The following is a 15056-nucleotide window of genomic DNA, read 5'->3' as shown; positions in this document are numbered from 1 at the left end:
GAGAAACTCAAGACTGTGGAATTATAATACATATAGGATACAAAATGATTGGACATCAGTGTGCGAGTATTGTTTATTGTATGTATACAATAAAATTAATGGGAATACAATGTAATCATATACTTTTGTGCGATATGTTCAATGTTTATTTTCTAATATAATAATAATATTAAAAGAATTGAAAATAGTAAGAGGTATTATTTATGGAACCCAATCTTGAGTTGATAATGAGGGCGCACATCGTGTGTAATAGTAAGTGATTAGTGCTATTTTTGCAATGGGAAGAGATACAGCCAAACGACCAGTCAGCGACGAAAACACAGGAGCGAGGCAGAACCAGAACAGACATATCCCTACTATTGCCTGCTAATCAATGAGCTGTGTGGTTTCCACGCCAAGCACTCATATGTCCATCGTGTAAACACATTCACCGCAACTGGCAATTCGCCGCCAAAGCTTTGGCACAACGGCTTGCTCCCTGTCAAATTCAGCAATTTAAAATCCTTTAAAATAAGTTCGTTGCGCTTGGGGCGTTCAACGAACTCAATTAGTCTACCACGTATATGGTCGACTATCCTACGCGACAACACCCGGAGCACGTTCTTATTGATCCCGTCGAGGTCATAAAGTCATAACGGCAGCAAACGTCTCTACGGGTCCACCAGTTCCATCCGTAACAAATTATAATACAAATACACGACACCGTCCTCGCTGACGAACACGCGCAATCAAATATTCCTTGAAAAATAAATATTCGCTTCACCTTCTGCTCTGTCTATTAATTAATCATTACCAATACATGCGTTGAGAAAAAGTTGGTGTTTTCATGTTTGTGGTATATGTTGACAATGCTATAGCAAATTGAAACTATCAAGGAATATTCTTTAGCGTTTACATGTAAATAAAATCGCTCTCGGTGGTCTAGATCTAAATGAATACTATTAAATGTCTTTTCAGATTCAGAAAGAAACGAGAACCAATCAATAAATGGAAATCAACCATGCTTTAGAATGAACTGTTCTATGAGCAGTCCTATATTTTTCTGTATAAGTTTGGATATCAACAATAGTAACATAATTGTAACTGCCCAATGGATATGAATTCTCCATTCATTCGCTGATAGCAGAAATATCTATTGCAGACACTTGATAAGTAGATATACCAAAAATAGTCGGAAAACCTGTGGCATAAATCAAATTCAAGAGCATTCAATAGTATTGTTACAGCCAAAACCTACATGATGTGCATTTAAATGACCATTAAAGATTTTGGTAGTCTTTGTTTTATTTGTTTGAGTTTATTAACTAATAGATAGCCGCCCCATGTACATGTATCATACATGTAAACATTCCTCGTATCTTTAACAGACTATGTATCTATTGCTAAAAAAATCTTTGAAACACATCAGAAGCGACTTCGTTTTACACTATGTGAGGATTATTAATATTACCTATAGCTCACTGTAGTCATGGAATTACTGTATTTTATTAATATACCTACCTCTATGTCCACTTATACCATTTTGACTTATGAAGTTATAAACAGGCATATTAAAGTGGCAAATTCTCTCTTAACCACGTGTTGTTAAGTAAGCAAATATCAATATAATTGTCAGTAAATAAAAAAAGTTTTGGTTAGTAAAAATGTATGTATAACATTTCTCATAAGCAAAAGTTTTTATTATAAGTACTTTTATACTGAATTTAAATATTCTAATAAATTATTTAGTCACTTTTAATACTTTTTATTAATATGTTCTTAATAACTAAGGACGTCAGTGAACCTGCTATTATTTCCTAAGGAGACGAGCATTCCAATAAGTCCATTTAGTATATGGTTGCTTTTAATATATTTTCATTTTCATCTTTTGTACTTCAGATATTCAATAGATAATTTATTATTTATTTTGACATGGGTATTATTATTGTTTCTAGAACTAGAACGTAATGTGAGAAAGTCAGTGTCATCCCTTTTTGTATCATCACATTATTGATTTGTTCTGCCATTTTGTACAGGACAACCTCGAGAGATAGCAGGGTGCTGACCACCATAATCCTATTAATACATTGTTAGTCGTGTCTGCTTTACATTCAAAATAATGGAGATTTCCTTTTTTTATCGGACTACTCAAAATGCTGTTAGTCGTAGATGGTATTTCCAGCTTCACCGGACTGTAGTGCAGATGGCACTCCAAACGCCCGGAAGACTTATAGAGTGGTTGAAGGAGTGGATCGTGGCTAGACCACTGAACCATCGTTGAGCGAGTCGATAAAGAAGGCTTTAATTTAAAAGACAAACGATTTCATTGAGGCCACCCCAAACATACAGTCCGTTACGCCCTCTTCTGCAGATCCGAGGTCAATAGTTACTGATAAAGATAGAAAAGTAAAATATTATTATTCTTTGCCGATTTTCCTATACAGGAACGCCTTGTATATTATAACATGATAAGCTTGGAACAAGGCTAGTTCCCCACTTCTACTCTACTATATTCAAAAGATTTTAGGGCCGTGTTTAGACGCTTTATGGCATATAATTAGGTACAGAATATTGTTACATCATGCAAAAGATCATCACAAACTTTTTATGTTGACGAAGCGAAGTTTTACAAAGCATGTAGAGGATTTAAATAAGTACTTTAATTTGTCGACGCACGGCAAGATCGGGTAACAGAATTATCGCAATAGCTGACGAATCAAATTTAACAATTGTTCGAAGTATTGTTTACAAGAATATTTACGAATATGACTTCTAAGACTTTTTAACGTTGTTAATATAAATACATCGGTTAGTTTAGTAATATTTTCATTTAATAAAGGTGTGATTATCATAAAATTCTTAACTGCAATACTTACAATTTTTTTTTATTAAACTCCAACAAAACTAAGTGTATTAAATTCACGCTGCCTAATGTAAGACAAGTAAATACGCAGCTATTGCTTAATGATGAAATAGTAAATTTTATTAGTGATACAGTTTTTTTAGGAATAACAGTGGACTCGAAGTTACAAAGGGGGCCCCATATTTCAAAATTAGCCAGTAGACTTAGTTCTGCTGCTTATGCAATTAGAAGGATAAGGCTATTAAGAGACGTGGCGACGGCAAAACTTGTATATTTTAGTTATTTCCATAGCATTATGGCATATGGCATACTGCTGTGGGGTAAAGCTGCCGATGTAAATACTATATTTATTTTGCAAAAGAGAGCCATACGTTCTATTTATGGTATGGGTTCTAGAGAGTCATTACGTCAATGCTTTAAACAATCAAATATCCTCACCGTTGCCTCACAGTACATTTATGAAAATATTATGTGTACAAGGAAAAACTTAGATAGTTTCAAGAAACTTAAAGACTGTACAAGTAGAAACTTACGCAATAAAAATAAGTTAATTTTACCTAAATAAATATAATACCTACACAAAGTTAGTAATTCATTTTATGGTAATTGCGTAAGATTCTATAATAAACTGCCAGAATCTACGCTAAATCTGACAGATGCAATTAAAACTTTATATTAAACAAATGTTATGTAAAAAGCCTATTATAGGATAAATGAATTTATAGATGATAGCAATATATAGCAAGTATAAGTTTATTTGCGGACAACATTATAATTTGTTTTTCATACTGCTTTCTTGATATATGATAGCGTAGCGGCTTTTGTATGGATTGCCGCATGCATCCTCATGTAAAGTGCGAATAATGTAACTACCATATAGTAATTTTTGTAGCTGTGACGTGGTCGAGTGGAATGAGTAGTCATGCTCACTAAAATGTCCAGACATGTGGCGGCGTGGTGGGCCGGGTCATTGGGCTCCCTAAAATATGGTCGAGCGCAGTGATGGCTGGCTCATCCGTCATACTCATGAACGAGTGCTGCTTGTAGGGACTCTTATCACTACGACTGATTTAATCTTATTGTGTTTTTATATTTGAGCCTAAATAAATTAGTGCTGGTAGTTGAACACACGTTTCGACTTGTAAAATGTGAACTTACAAGGATTGTTTAAAAGAGCAACACACAAGTTTCTTGCTTATTCTTCTTGTGATGAGAAAGCTTTCCGAATAAACCGTAGATTTAAAAAAATGTTGACTATTCAAAAGTGCTTAAATTAAGTTTATTTGAATAAATGATTTTCTATTCTATTCTATTCTAATATTTTTTTAATAGTAGATTATTATGATTATTTGCAGCCTCCTATTGTAACATACATTTTAAAGATGCCTAAGAAAGTTGTATTATGAACTTACGAAGCGTAGACAGATGCTGCTTCAAGGGTGGGTAGAGAAGCAGCACCTTCGCAAACATGTAAAAAATAAAAAAATCTGTTTTTTCCTCCTGGTTCGAAATTGGCATAATATCATAGTAAAACCTATACATTGAAGATAAGAAATAGTCCAATTACACTACATAGGTATGTTTTAGACTTACTTATTGTCTATTATTATCAAAAGCCTACAAATGTGTGCGTTATCATGTCATAAATATTTTTCAAAAAAAATGTCAAATGTCAAAAAAGATTTTTACTAGGTACATGCATATGAATATAAATAGGGCACATACACCAATATTATATAGGGATTTATTTTGACAGGTAACTGATGTACCTAATAAGGAGTAACTTAGGCTACTTTTTTTTTACACAAATAAAGTTTGCTTTTATTTTAGATAAATAAAGCAGCATACTTTCTACACGCGCCACCATCCACGTCTTTACAACTTCCTAGAATCCTAACCAGCTTTTAAACGCAGCTGCAGGTCACGACGCGCGACGGCTCCAAGGTCGCGCAGCTGCGTTTCTAAAGTTACACGTGCCGTGCGATAAGGATTGCAGGAAATTGCAAGGACGTGGATGGTGGCGCGTGTAGAAAATATACTGCTCAAATTCAAGTTAAATTCCACGCGGACGAAGTCGCGGCACAGCTAGTGCTTAATAAAAATAATGTAAAGGAAATAACAAATAAAAAATTAACAGAGTTTACCGAGACATTGCATTTATATTAACTAAAATTCATTTTAATTTTAACCTCGCTCAAGGCTTTCACAATAATATTTATATGTAAAAAAATCCTGGTCCTGGTACAATGCGTTTTGGTGCATAATACGCCCGACGCAACTTTCTTTAAATTAGTCTGAATTTGCAAATTCTACCTTCGTTAAATTGGGGCAAGGGATGTTTTGAGCATCTATCCGAAATACACCATGTTTTTAATATTAAAAACATTCGGGTAGATGCTGCATGTGATTGAGCAAATAATCATTACGTTACTGTTTGTATTGCTTATCCAAAACACAGATAACATAATAATAACCCAAGTACAATACTGACAGTGTGTCAGTGTTAGATCATTCAGTTATATTTCAAAATTATCCTATAATCATTTCCTGTCAGTCCCACACGATATGACAATCATGACATAACTGAATATTATCAATCAAACCATATTTTCCCTCTTTATTTCACGATTGACCGGTAAAAAATATTTTACTCCTTTGTTTTCCAGTGAATCTTAAATATATTGTAAATTTTAACCAATTCATCGAATACACTAAAAGTAATTTGATTGTTAACAAAATAATATTGCAGTGTTCGACATCAGAGTTAAAAATATGGCACATAAACTATCGGAGGGTTCCCTCGAAGTATGTTGTATTTCTGTACCTACATAATAATTATATTAACAATACAGTGTTTTTAATGAAAATACACCATTATTATACTTATAACTATAATATCAATTTAAACCATGCTGGTCGAACATTATATGTTCGACCATCACAAATAAGTTATCTTGTGTACACATGTATAGAACTCCTATCTCTTGTACACATCATCTCAGTCAGATAATAATACATTGTGTGTGTTCTTGGTCTTCTTTTGTTCTTTTATAATAATTTCTTATGTTGATAGGTTTTACTATTGTCTTGCATCTACTGCTTTATGTTAGCCCTCTGTATAGTAATGGTTGAATATATAGCATCCAACTGCACTAATAGTACAGATTGGTCATTTGCTACACCAGTTGCAAATGACCGGATACATATGCAGTGGGTTAGTTCGATTCTAATAACATATTGACCAGGAATCTATCGCAATGGTATCCCATAACTACTATGTTGAGATAGACCTAAGAGCATACATTGCTAGTAATAGAGACTATAGTCCCCATTATATGCCCTTCCTCACAAACACTAGAACACTTATTATTATTGTAACTTTATTCTTCCATATAACACATGTTTTTAACAGATAACTATTATATTTTTGGTTTATTAATTTTTCTTGTTATGCCTACCCTCCATCAAGAACACATCAGCGTTTTTTATTAAGACTATAAGGCTCTATAAAAATTTATTTTCAATTCTGAAACCTTTATTAATTGATTAAAAACATTAAGCATATAAATACAACAAAATTAGTAACTAAAAATAATTTTGTTACTAATTTTACTGTCTCCATAAAGAGGACTTTATGAAAAGTTAACCTCTATTAAAAATGTAAAATGTAAAAACAAGTCATATCTATCGTTCATTTTTGTTATTTATATACCCATAAATGTATATGTATATTCTATGTTTTAGGTTATCATGACGGGTGGTCATTACGACAAACCGGTGATGCAGGTCTTGGGAAGTAAAAAAATACAAGGTAGTGGTGCTAATGAAAGATTCAGATTATTAGTATCTGACGGTAAACATTCCCACAGCTTTGCAATGCTTGCAACACAATTAAATGATAAACTGATTACAGGGGAGCTTTCAGATTATTCTGTTGTGCAAATAGATCGTTTTGTTACATCATTATTGAAAGATACTGGCAAAGGAGAGAAGTAAGTTTTCTTTTTATTACAGTGATGTTATATAGTGTATCTGTCTGTCAGTGTTATATTTCACACACTACTAATACTATAAATTTCAGCCCAATTAGATTGAAAGTGACATATTTGAAATAATTTATTTTCTATCTTTGCAAGCATACTCTTCTAACTGGTAGTCTAAAAGTCAACAAAATTTCGCTATACAAAATTTTATTATAGTTCAATTTTGTAGACATTATCATATAATGAGAATGAGAGAAAAATCTGTTTACATTATACTATGTGTATGGAAGTAGTTGCCAGAATTAAATACTACAATTATCACTCTAAGTAGAATAACAATTATTATATTAATCTCTAAAATTTTGTGAAATAAGATCAAAATTCAATGTAATTAAGCTATAATTCTCTCTTACAGGAGAGTAATGATTATTTTAGATGTGACAATAATTGCTCCCGGTGGAGAAGTAGGCAAGAAACTAGGTAACCCACAGACTTGGAATGAAGGATCAACACCATCTGCCCCACCTACGCCAGCCATGCAAACAGTGCCAAAACCAAGTCCTGTCAAGCCAAACATGATGCCTCGTCCTGCAGCAACAGGTCTAGATTCTAGTATCCTCTCCAGTCAAATGACACATCCCATTGCAAGCCTAAGCCCTTATCAAAATAAGTAAGTATAGTTTCAATTCAGCTACATTCAATTTGGCAAGCGGCATATTTAAGTAGATTTTTAGATTTGTGCCTAACAAAATATTTTCTTATACTTAATTAAATTAATGCATTGTGTTGTCTAACTAACCCACACTGTACAAGTGGAGGCAATAGAATGTTTTATGCTTCCTCTTTCTTATACATTTGTCACAATACAGTACTATGAACCACAATGAAGACTATACACATGCCAATTAAAGAAACAAATATTATTTTTAGGTGGGTAATAAAAGCGCGAGTTATGAACAAATCCGCTATAAGGACATGGAGCAACGCCAGAGGGGAAGGAAAGCTGTTCAGCATGGATCTGTGTGATGAAAGCGGAGAAATTAGAGCTACTGCATTCAAAAATGAATGTGACAAGTTCTATGACATTATACAGGTACACAATGTATATATTTTAGATTATTATACATCAGTGTATTTATTTATGATACCTTTAATCTATAATGCTTTTGCTTTTGGAAAATTGAAGAAATAAGAGCCAACATAAAACTCCTATTGCATCTCTAAATCTACTATATGGCCAGTATCTACACCTATTTCTATATTGCTAATAATATTTTCTACTAACAGGTAGATAAGGTGTACTATATCAGTCGTTGTACACTAAAAACAGCCAATAAGCAATTCACCAGCCTAAAGAATGACTACGAGATGTCATTTACCAATGATACTGTAGTTGTCGAATGCCAGGAGGATGGTGACTCAGTGCCCAACATTAAGTATGAATTTGTGGCAATTAATGAAATTGGCGCCAAAAATCCGGACACATTACTTGGTAGGTAATTTTTAGAAATTCTGTTACTGTTCTTATAGAAATCATTAATATATTTGCCTGAATATAAGCTTTGATACAATCTAGTGCTTTTTAATTTCTTCCAAATTCTGAGCATTATTTATTAACAAAACTATTATTTTCTACAATAATTTCTAGTAGCTTTTAGTGATGGTGTGTTGTCTAATCTTTGTTTTAGACATAATAGGAGTATGCAAATCAGCAGCTGATGTCCAAGAGTTAACAGCTAGAAGCACAGGCAAGCTGTTAAAAAAACGCGAAATCACTCTCGTAGACTCTTCTGGTGGTGCTGTCAGTATTTCTAATTTATTTTTTACTTGTATAATATTATATTATTATATAATTTTAGATGTTTGTGTTAAATTTAAATTAATTTTTAATGATTTCTAATTTTTCAATGTCTTTTCAGATTGTTTTAACTCTTTGGGGAAATGATGCCGAAAAATTTGAAGCGAACAATAATCCAGTTGTGTCTGCAAAGGTATAACAATAACTTAATGAGTTTTTTGTGATGAATTTATGACGAATGTTTATATTTATAATTTATATTATAATTTACGAATTCCAGGGTGCCCGATTAACAGAGTTCAATGGCAGTAAATCTCTGTCGTGTTTGTCTAGTACAATGCTACGTCTTAATCCGGACTTACCGGAAGCCCACAAGTTACGGGGATGGTACGATAATGGCGGTGCGAACATGGAAATCGTTAATATATCTGCTAGGTAACTACTAATATATATATTAATAAACATTACATTTACTTTCTATAATTTTTTTTTGTCTAGAGTAATTTTTATGTTGGATGTTAAATAAATAGTATATATAAATAAATGTTTAAGTATATTTTTATATTTCTGATTAGACCTGGCCAGTCTAGCTCTTTCTTATCTGATGAATGGAAAATTATAGCTTGATGATTTGCTTAATAATATTTTTCTTTATTCTTAGGGTGGGAGGCTACAACACTGGCAGTAATGAATGGATAACTTTCTCTGAGGCGGAGACCCGTCAACTCGGCTCCGGAGACAAAGGAGACTTTTACAATTTACTTGGTGTCCTCACATTCACATTCTCAGATAACGCACTGTACAAAGCGTGTCCACAAGAACAGTGCAATAAGAAAGTTGTGGATCAAGACAATGGCTCCTACAGATGTGAAAAATGTAATCGAGAATACCCTAATTTTAAGCATAGACTACTTTTGGCCGTAAGTATATTAATATCATGAATAATTATAATATTACTGTTTTCCATGTGTCTACTTCCACGAGAACATTTACTTCCCTAATTTCAGCTTATAGACTCAGTAGTTTTAACAGTGTGTCGAAAATCAAGGCAAAGTAATTAATAAGTTTATTGTCAATCATTATTTTTATCACTGTCTGTCCTTACTGGTTCCAAATCGATAAGCAACTCAACTGTCACATTTTTTTTAAATTATCACAGATCCTAAGTTGGTATTTTTTTTAAATAAATTTTATAGGCAAATATATCTGATCCGACTGGAGACCAGCGCATTACAGCTTTCAACGAGACCGCAGAAGCCATGCTCGGCAAGACTGCGGCAGACGTCGGCCAGATGTTCGACTACGACAAGAACGCATATAATCAACTTTTCGAGAATGTCAAATTCAAGACATTCGTATTTAAATTTCGAACTAAAATGGAAACTTACAATGTATGTATAATATCAGTTTCTATTTATAATTATTTTTACTTACGTAAATAGATAAAAATAAATATTTTAACAAAACTAATTTATGACGGAAGAAAGTTGATAATCGATTCACTATCGACGAAATTATATACAATAAAAATAATGTTTATTTTACAATTGGCACTCTGCAAATTACGAATTACACTTGAGCACAGTACACTTACTAGTATATATGGTATATATATTTTATGGATGATTATGAATCGGTGAAAATTTCACGAAATTTAATATTGGTATTAAATGTATAAAAAAAATTTTGCACGATATTTACACTACACTACTTTCTATTGTTGTCTTCTTTTAAACACATACTTGTTGATTTTACTTACTATCATTATTCATTTTATTTTTAGGATGAAGCTCGACTTAAAACAACCATTATGAATGCGCAGCCTGTTGACTACAAAGAAGCCAATTCAAGACTAATTAAAAGCATCAAATCTATAACCGGAGTAGAAGTGTGATATAAAATTGTTTTTTTTTTATTTTTCTAAATAATCGCATAACTTTATTTTAAATACTTGGCGCTCCTATTAGGACTGAAAACTACAGTTAAACTCAAATTAATGGAATATGTTGTTACAACATATTTATTATTATTGATTCATTAAGCCATTTCATGTTATAAAAAAAAATATCAAGATCAAATTGAATGTCATATTTAAGACATTTCGTAATTTCACAGTTATAACGCTTGTTCGGAATACGTCTCGAAATAGCTTTCAGAAAGCAAATAAACTAGTAACTTACACACATCTATTTCAAAAATTGTATGTAATAAATATGAAAAATGTTATAAACACTATGTAACACATACAAATTAAAAGAGATTAGTTATGAGAGTTCCTAAGCTTTAATTATTGAATTAAATGGTCTAGAATTGAAGTAGATGTCCATAATTATGCAGCTATCTGTTTCGAAGCATTTTGTTAGTTTTGTTATCTTTGAATTAAATAAACTTAATTCTTTTCTAGTTTTAAGACGTGAACATAGCACCAAAATGTAACTAAATAAAAAGCAATACCTAATTATTGCAGGCCATGAACGGGTATTTAATTGTTTTGTCGGTGTGAAAGTGCGTAATACACGTCACTCATGTTATATTATTGTTAACAAATATGGGATCGATTGTATCATATTTAATTAAAATACAACTTCCCGTATATACTTATATTTATTTAGAATGTTAACAATAAATGAAAACGTGTAAAACATATTAGTGATTCCGCGCCTGATTGCCAGTGTTGCCACGCGTAAATCGCGACAAGAGGCCACCACACACATTTAAATTAAGTATAATATTACGCCGCGAACAAAACATTGTAAACCATGTACCAACTGTTACTATACAAATTTATATGTAAGATCTAATAAATTTATTTTGCATACGTCGTGTTTATAATTTTTCAATCTCTTAATCATATGGACGCGTAACATCATCAAAAATTATGACGACTTGATTGAACGGTCAAAACACTAAGAGGTAACAAATTCACTTTAAAATTTATTCTAATGTATATATGGAAAGATGTTTAGGCGATGGAACTGAATCTGCTTCAATATTAATGTAAATGAACCTTGAATTGTATATCAAGTATCAATATATCGTACTTTGGGAACAAAAAATGTAACCGGGGAAAACGTCACCTCCTAAGTACGCACACAGAACTGAGGCACACAATAAAACAAATATTTTCACTAGGTACTTTATTTCAATCTCATTGATATGACTCATAATTTGGCTAAAATGGACATTTTTATTTATGTACTCGAGCAACATCAAATTCATGTTTATATATTCCAATTCTGTAATGACAACATAAATGAAATCAAAAATATTCCGTTTTTTTCTTACTGATTAACAACCATTTTAGTGGCACAATAATGATAATTATTCTACTACGCAACTTTTATAAGTATGAGCACAAAATGAACCAAAAAGCAGTCTTATTCATACACAATACAAAGAATAAATTTGGACTTGCGGCAATTTGCGACACCTTGCGGCAATTTAAAATTTGTATTCCAATAATTCATTGTCCTTAAATTAATTTCTTAATAATAAATGTAGCCGCCTGTTCTTGTTCGGACGAAAAAATAATATAATCAATGGTTCGTCTTTCAAAAGTAGTAATACAGCTAAATGGGGATAATACCCAGAATAATTTAATACCAGCCAATTGGCTTAGAATATGGTATGCTTATGTCCACTCACTACAATTTATTACAACTACTCAACTTCTTATATGGTTTATATTAAAACCTATGACTTTTTGCAATATTTAAGAAGTCCAGAATCTAATAAGACTTTTTCACTATTTCAAAATTATAATATTGTCAACTGAACATAATGCTCTGCCAGTTATACAAAATAAAACTATGTAGCGTACAATAGAGAAATAACTTAAAACAGAGCGGAATTAAGATACCCTCGTTGAAATAGTTTGAAATAAATTATTAAATTTAATTACAACTTCTGCACAAATATAATTAAATAATTGACTAGACGCCATTGAATTGCTCGAGTACGACACGTGAAGGTGCATAAAACAAGTAGCTAATTTAACTCGTACATGGGGTACCATTTCTATAGTGTACACTTACTATAAATACATACAATACAACAAGAGTGTAACAAAAGATGACTTATGAACGAAATTAAATAATTATGTTAATTACATGGCAGTGTGATAAGTTACAGTAGACATTTCACATTTAGAGATAAACATCAGATTAATCTTATCATCAATTACAAACACGTATCCTTGATGACTTGTAGCTTCTGCCCGCCACTTCCATTTGCCTAAGTCTCGGTATTTCCTACGTCTGGGATACCACCATATAGATTTAAGAATAGTCTTCTCAATGGCATAACAAATAGGTTATTGGTTTATGAGCCTTTTTAATATTGGAAATCTTAGCATAAAACTTTGATTTTTAAAGGGTTATCACAAAATAAAGACACCACATTCCACATTATTTTTAGCAATAAAAATGTAGAAGAAGCACGTCATTTTTTGTATAGTAAAATAACGTACATTTTAAACATATAGACAAGAATTCTAAATGACATTAGTCTTAAATATTTCATATGTACAGACGGAACTGTCAATTATAGCAGACTTAAAAAAATATAAATTATAAGTAATTAATTTTATACAGGAACATTTAATAATCGATTTAAATCGAGACAATATTTAATTTTTATATAATAATATTCAAAAACAACAAAATTTTTCGATAGAGTGAATTATTTTATTACGTAATGGCTTCCAAATAATTTAATTTCGATCGTATTCAGTTTCTCTTTACTTTACTTTTAGTGCGTAAATAGCTGAGTATTGATGAAGTCAACACCTAAACTGTGTTTATTGATTATTTTTGCATATAAAAGATAGTGTTGTAAGAAGACACAATAAATGTCTGTTTTAATAGCCACATGCATCTTTAAATGTGAATAATGCTGCAATATAATTAGTTGTGTATAATAATTAAACAAATTATTGACACAATTATAAATATAACTAAACCTAGTTGACCTTGTACTTAAACACATAATAAATAAGATTACCACAAGGCTTCACTAATGACTAATAATTGTTAGAAAACACTAAATTGACAAAATTCCCACATGTATGTTAAGTGAAATTTAATGCCTTAATGAGACTTGGCTTTTGATAAGTCATTAATTAGTAAGATTAAAATTATTCAAAAGATAATTAAAATAAATAGTGTTACAATAAATATAAGAGGCCCTTGCATTATGAATCTCCAGGCCTGCATATAGCCACCAAACTATCACAAACTCTTTTTTTACATTATCATATGAAATTAAAGCCATAACCAAGAGATTATAAAGGCGGTTTACTTACAAATAATGAGATAAACTTTAATCTATTTCTTTTAATTGTACAATAATTAAACTGAAGACATCGGATATCATTCTAACATTGCTCTTAAATTATCTTTATAATGATAATTGTAACATTAAGATTACACTTATAATAATAATTACCACTGTAATAATTAATTATAACACTTTATGTTAATTCATCGCTTTGTTTTTTCTTACTTTTACATATACATTAAGAAAATATAATGTTAGTCAATTAATGATGTTCAATTCCAAAAAAGTATTTCAGTTATAAATTCTTACTCTGTAAAAATAATTTTTAACTAACTGGAATGAGATTCTATAATATCACTGAGAAAACAAAGTACAATTTCAGTACAAATCCAAATATAGTGTACATATATATAACCATATTATTATGGTGTATAAATATTAATAAAATAGATTTTACACAAACGCGAGCATATCGCACTATAAGGTAACTTTAATAAAAACATACGTTTAATTCCTTTATATACCTCAGTGGGCGCCGCTCTTAATTTCGTCGCATTCCGTAGTATCCAAAGAACCGTCGGTACGACGGAGCTGTTACGGGGAGCCTGCGATTGCCAATAGAGGTCGCGAGCGTCACACACCGCACTGCTCGCGCACTAACACTACACGAGTTTATTATAAAAATACAAGTCAATAATCAAGAGGTTCGAACGAGCGGAAGGGGTCCGATCTCGCTAGTCGCCTGCCCGAGTACCCGCACGACACGCTACGCCACGTCACACACACACACACACACACCACACGCCACAGATAGTGCAAGTGCAACAGATGCCACCGGAGTTACATCTCCGGCGACACTTCAGCGATAATAAATATAATTGAGTATGTGATACAAAAGATTCGAGCGATCGGAGGGGGTCCGAATCTCGCCAATCGCCTGCCCGAGTAGCCGCACGACACGCTACGCCACGCCACAATACACGCACACACCACACGCCAAGGATTGTGCAACAGATGCCTCCAGAGTTACATCTCCGGTTATACTTATAGCGATAATAAATAAAAGCGAATAAATTAAAGTAACGCTCTTTGGAACGGATTACTTTCTATGTACGAAAGTACGGAAAACATAAGCATGAACATACTCCGGCCGCAA

At 32.1% G+C, this 15056-nt stretch overlaps 1 protein-coding gene across 1 annotated transcript; it reads left to right on the top strand.

The window, feature by feature from the left end:
- Positions 1–5414: 5414 nt before the first annotated feature.
- On the top strand, positions 5415–12931 carry LOC131847124 (replication protein A 70 kDa DNA-binding subunit). The gene is made up of 11 exons (XM_059196593.1): positions 5415–5647; positions 6587–6834; positions 7241–7495; positions 7756–7918; positions 8113–8317; positions 8514–8626; positions 8745–8816; positions 8904–9058; positions 9285–9543; positions 9820–10014; positions 10407–12931. Exons 1-11 carry the CDS (start codon positions 5615–5617, stop codon positions 10515–10517), a joined length of 1809 nt encoding a protein of 602 aa, XP_059052576.1. The 5' UTR covers positions 5415–5614; the 3' UTR covers positions 10518–12931.
- The last annotated feature ends 2125 nt before the right edge of the window (positions 12932–15056 follow it).

Source organism: Achroia grisella, unplaced genomic scaffold, assembly GCF_030625045.1.
Source record: "Achroia grisella isolate CSIRO2021 unplaced genomic scaffold, CSIRO_AGI_Agris_v1 utg109, whole genome shotgun sequence".
NCBI classification, from domain to species: Eukaryota; Metazoa; Arthropoda; class Insecta; order Lepidoptera; family Pyralidae; genus Achroia; species Achroia grisella.
This window is presented reverse-complemented; position numbering and strand designations above follow the sequence as displayed.